The 5841-nt window shown below is 39.5% G+C and overlaps 1 protein-coding gene across 1 annotated transcript in view; it reads left to right on the forward strand.

Annotated features, from left to right (window-relative positions):
* Positions 1 to 5841, forward strand: part of GAPVD1 (GTPase activating protein and VPS9 domains 1) — a 118474-nt gene that overhangs the window by 82374 nt on the left and 30259 nt on the right. The window contains exons 14-16 of the mRNA XM_011988700.1: positions 2315 to 2449; positions 2898 to 3017; positions 5562 to 5642. Of these exons, the coding sequence (XP_011844090.1) occupies positions 2315 to 2449; positions 2898 to 3017; positions 5562 to 5642 (336 nt within the window). The remainder of the gene's footprint in view (positions 1 to 2314; positions 2450 to 2897; positions 3018 to 5561; positions 5643 to 5841) is intronic.

Here is a 5841-nt window from a genome sequence, read left to right on the forward strand (position 1 = left end):
CAGAGTGCTGGGATTACGGTCATGAGCCATTGCTCCCGACCTAAATCGTGGAACATTTTAAACAAATACAAGAGACGATGGTATCATGAACCCAGTGTATCCATCACTCAGCTTCAGGAGTTAGACACACATGGCCAGCTTTGTTTCATCTGTTCTCTTACCCACTACCCTCTTCTCTCCCCTCATTATGTTTAGGCAAGTTCCAGACATTATTTTATTTGTAATTATTTTATGATATATCTTTAAAAGGTAACTTTTATTGGTAACTTTTTTGCAATTTTTTTCATGCCCTGAAGTAGAATTGTTCTTTTATTAGGTTTAATCAAAAGTAGTGAAGCCTTTTGAACTTGAGTATTTTTAACACAGATGTATAATAATGTTTAATACTTTCAATTTGTATTTTTAAGTGGTGTAAATAGATTTCTTAGTTGGTTTTGCATTACTTTGTTCCAGATGCCAAAGTAGTATTGTTCTTGGCAGTTAGCTGTGTTTGCACAATAAGTTGTATTTGCAGTTAAGTGAGTGCTTTGAAGATGTGTATTTTCCTGTGAATGTATTTTATTGCCCTGAATAGTGACTAATATGCTGGAAGAAAAAATATTTGGCCAGCCTAACATTCTGTGGTTAAACGCTCAATGTTTTTAATCCCTGTAGGGCTATAAATTTTAGAATAGTATTAAGGACCCCTGTAAAATTTGCTGAAAAATCAAAGCTAAAGCTGTTGAAATTACTTGACTGAATGATGTGTGCTTTCTCTGTGGAGAGTCAAAGGTGAACTGGAGGAAACTGGTGAAAAGGGTCTTGTGCCATTGTGACCAAAATAGGAACTTTGTATTTTTAGTGGTGTGCTTGATTGAAGTTATTCTTACCTTGACTTCTTTCTTGTAGGTAGAGAGGAGTTTGGTTTTTTTTTTTTTTTTGAGACAGAGTCCCAAAATGACACGGCCATTTTTATTTTTGAGACAGGGTCTCACTCCCATTGCCCAGGTTGGAGGGCAATGGCATGATCTCGGCTCACTGCAATCTCTGCACCCCCTGCAACCTCTGCCTCCCAGGTTCTTGTGCCTCAGCTTCCCAAGTAGCTGAGACTACAGGTGCATGCCACCACACCCGGCTAATTTTTGTATTTTTGGTAGAGACGGGGTTTTGCCACATTGGCCAGGCTGGTCTTGAACTCCTGGCCTCAAGTGATCTGCCTGCCTCAGCCTCCCAAAGTGCTGGGATTACAGGTGTGAGCCACCATGCCCAGCCAAGAGATTTTGTTAGCTTATGTTTGGCTTTTCTCCACTATCACTGCACTTTCCAACAGGATCTTTGTTAACCCTTTGCTTCCCACTGGTTATACAGGTGCTGCAGCAGAGAACATGTTAGGCAGTTTGCTGTGCCTCCCAGGTTCAGGGTCAGTGCTTCTTGACCCCTGCACTGGTTCTACCATATCAGAGACAACAAGTGAAGCTTGGAGTGTAGAGGTATTGCCAAGTGACTCAGGTTAGTATGCTGTCATTGTTTGCTTTTTCATTTACACAGAAGTTTTAATTAAATACAAGGTATCCCAACTTCTGTATTACATATATTTTGTCAAATATACTTTTTTTTTTTAATGGAGACGGAGTCTTGGTCTGTCACCCAGGCTGGAGTGCAGTGGCGTGATCCCAACTTACTGCAACCTCTGCCTTCTGGGTTCAAGTGATCTTCTCACCTCAGCCTCCTGAGTAGCTGGGATTACAGACGTGCCCCACCATGCATGTATTTTTGTATTTTTAGAGAAACGGGGTTTCACCATGTTGGCCATGCTGGTCTCGAACTCCTGACCTCAGGTGATCTGCCTTCCTCGACCTCCCAAAGTGCTGAGATTACAGGCGTGAACCACCACGGCTAGCCTGTTTTATAATGTTAAAGCATTCAGATATGCTAGCCTTGTTTGAAGACCAGTTGGGGACAATAGGATTAGCTCACCAGCTGTTGAGTATTCATAGGAGTTACTTTTTAGGAAGTGGTTGATTTAATACCAGGCTATTCCATACTCTCTTGTCCAGTTCACGTGTTAACCAGTAGCATACTCTGTGACATTAGTGATCTAGAAACCACGTTTTCATCTGTGCACAATGAAATGGCTTATATTGGGATGAAAATCACAACTTTGACTTCTTTAACACTTAATCTAACTAGCATTGTTAACTATCCCAGACTTAGACATATATTTGCACTGATTTCATTCATGCCCTGGTAGCTTTGTTTATCTGAGTCACAAAAGCTCAAATTGTGGTGTGCTAACAGAATCACAAATGTAACACACCTCTTATCTTCTGTTTAGAGGCCCCAGACCTAAAGCAGGAGGAGCGTCTACAAGAACTGGAGAGCTGTTCTGGACTGGGTAGCACATCTGATGATACGGATGTCAGGGAGGTCAGTTCCCGCCCCAGCACACCAGGCCTCAGTGTTGTGTCCGGTATGTCTGTCTTGTTTTAAGGAGTAGGGATTTGAAGGTGTTCACCCCTATCCCCTCCCATTTATAAAGTTGATACAAAGAGATATGTTTTATTTAAGAGCTGAGTAATTTCCAGGAAACAAACTTATTTCCTTTGCACCTGAAATCTTTGAGAACTTAATGTGTGGCTTTATGGAGCCTGCTGAAGTAATTGGCAGACAGTCTCTCTACAACTGTTTCTGTTCTTAGTAGCCTGTCCTACTTTAGAATTGTATAAGTCTGATTATGTTGTGTAAAGCAAGGTAAGTATATTTAAGCAGTAGTACCATAAAGGGTATAATACTAAACTCACATGTATAGAACTGTGACACAAAATTCAAGAATGTTTTAGTTTCTCCAAATTTCATATACTTTTTGTGTGGTTATTTTGTTCTTCTTCCTGTTTATTTTTTACTATTGTTTTTTAAAGGCATAAGTGCAACCTCTGAGGATATTCCCAATAAGATTGAAGACTTGAGATCTGAGTGCAGCTCTGATTTTGGGGGTAAAGATTCTGTCACTAGTCCAGACATGGATGAAATAACTCATGGTAAGAGGGGGAAATAAGAATGACTTAAAAAACGACCACATTCGTGGTTGAAACTGGCATTGTGACAAATTGCTGGTGACTGCATCTATTGGTATAGCACTTTGGGACATACTTTGTCAATATCTATTTAAGGCCTTAAATGTTCACATTCTAAATTTAGTCAGGTTAGTTCCACTTCTAGGTATCAGTCATAATGAAAAAATTCCATATATAGAGAAAGTCCTTGGCACAAAGATGTTCTTTATAACGTTTTGTGTTGGCAGAAAATTAGAAATAACTTAAAAATTGAAGAAAATGGAATGGCTAAATAATTTTGATGTAACCGCGTATTAGAATTTATGTAGCTATTTTAAAATGCATTAAGGAATATGAAATGACTTAGAGAAAAACCTAGAACATACTACATGGAATTTATTTTGTAGAATTTTACTTACAAAATAATAAAACTTTTTTCTTTTTGAGACAGAGTCTTTTGCTGTCACCCAGGCTGAAGTGCAGTGGCATGATCTCGGCTCACTGCACCTCCACCTTCTGGGTCTCCTGGGTTCAAGCTATCCTCCTGCCTCAGCCTCCCCAGTAGCTTGGATTACAGGCACCCACCAGTACACCCAGCTAATTTTTGTATTTTTAGTAGAGACGGGTTTCACCACATTGGCCAGGTTGGTCTTGAACCCCTGACCTCATGATCCACTCGCCTGAGCCTCCCAAACTGCTGGGAGTACAGGCGTGAGCCACCGTGCCTGGCCAGTAAAACATTTTTTAAAAACCTATGCGTGAAGTAAGTACTGGAAATACCAAAATGCTAGCAGTGGTTTTATATATTGGATGGTAGGTTTTGAGGTACCTTTTCTTTTCTTTTTTTTTTTGAAACAGAGTTTTGCCGTTGTTGCCCAGGCTGGAGTGCAATGGCGCAATCTCAGCTCACCGCAACCTCTGTCTCCCGAGTTCAAATGATTCTCCTGCATCAGTCTCCTGAGTTGCTGGGATTACAGGCATGCACCACCACGCCCGGCTAATTTTGTATTTTTAGTAGAGACAGGGTTTTGCCATGTTAGTCAGTCTGGTCTCGGACTCCCAACCTCAAGTGATCTGCCTGCCTTAGCCTCCCAAAGTGCTGGGATTACAGGCGTAATCACTGGGCCACTAGGCCCAGCTAGGTACTTTCTCTATTTTTACAATTTTTTTTGTTCTAAACCAGGGTTTTTTAACCTTAACACTATTGACATTTTGGGCTGGGAAATTCTTTGTTGTGGGGGCCTGTCCTGTGCATTTTAGGATGTTTAAGCATCTCTGGCTCCTACCCGTAGCATATACCCTATACCCCCTGGGGTTGCAGCAACCAAAAATGTCTCCAGACTTTGCCAAATGATCTCTTGGGGGGCAAGATAGCCACAAATCAAGAACCACTGTTCTGAACCAGCAGTCTCAAAGTATGGTCTCCATGGACCACTGAGATCCTAAAACCCTTTGAGGGAGGAGGGTAGATGAAGTCATAACTGTTTTCAGAAAAATCAAAGTTATTGTCCATTTTCATTGTGTCAACATTTGTACTTATGGTGCATAGGCAAAGTGGATAAAATTTGCTGGGGCCCTAGCAGGATGCAAGGGCACCACATTGTATTCTTCACTCACAGTTAAAAAAAAAAAAAAAAAAGTTTTACTTAGGAATGTCTTTGATGAAGGAATAAAAATTACTTAATCACATCTCAACCCTTGAGTATACACCTTTTTAATATTCTGTGTGAAGAAATGGGAAACACCCGTATTGCATTTTTACCACATTCTGAGATATGATGAGATGTCTCAAGAAACACTTATGTGATTATTTGAGTTGTTAGCTGAACTAGCCAATGTTTCCACTTATTTTTATTTGATTTTTCATGAAATATCATTTTTACTTGAAAGAATGACAGAATAACTGTATTTCTTATGAATACGTAGTTGGGTATTTGGCAGACATCTCAAAAATTAACAGAATATGACCAGGCACGTTGGCTTACACCTGTAATCACAGCACTTTTGGAGGCTGAGGCTGGAGGATTCCTTGATCCCAGAAGTTCAACACCATCCTGGGCAACATAGTGAGACCCTGTCTGTACAAAAATAAAAAAATAAAAAATTAGCCAGATGTGGTGGCGCATGCCTGTGGTCCCATCTTTAAAGAAATAAAAAATTAAAAAAAAATTAACAAAATGATCCTGTTACTTAAAGACAAGCAACTAATAGAGTTTGTTGCCAGTGATGAAATTCAAACTTTCAGACAAAAATTAGAATTTTGGAAACGTGTGTCTGCCTGCATGAGTTTGATAACTTCCTGTTGTTTTTAAAGACTTTTCTGGTGAGATTTGTGGTGATATGAAAAATGTGAATTTAACAGAGGACAAAAAGTTCATTGATTTGGTTTCAAATTCTACCTTGTAGCTATCCTTTAAAAAACTTTACTTCTCAAGATATGGTAGAGTAGCAAAGAATAATACCCACAATTTTCTGAAAAGGCTACTAACATATTGTTCCTCTTCCAACTACATGTCCGTGTGAGGCCAGATTTTCTTTATATACTTCAGCCAAAACAACCTTTTCAGCACATTGAAGCAGAAGCAGACATGAGAATCCAGCTGTGTTCTAAGCTGTACATTAAAGATACTTGCAAAAAACGTTGAAGTGTCATTCTTTTCACTTTTTATTTTGGAAAATAATATTTTTAATTTTTTTTAAAAAAGGCTTTTTTGTGTTACCATTAAATTTTTTTCTTTTTTTAAAAAAATGGGGCCGGGCACAGTGGCTCACGCCTGTAATCTCAGCATTTTGGGAGGCCGAGGCAGGC

The sequence above is a fragment of the Mandrillus leucophaeus genome, unplaced genomic scaffold (assembly GCF_000951045.1).
Source record: "Mandrillus leucophaeus isolate KB7577 unplaced genomic scaffold, Mleu.le_1.0 Scaffold335, whole genome shotgun sequence".
Classification (NCBI taxonomy): domain Eukaryota; kingdom Metazoa; phylum Chordata; class Mammalia; order Primates; family Cercopithecidae; genus Mandrillus; species Mandrillus leucophaeus.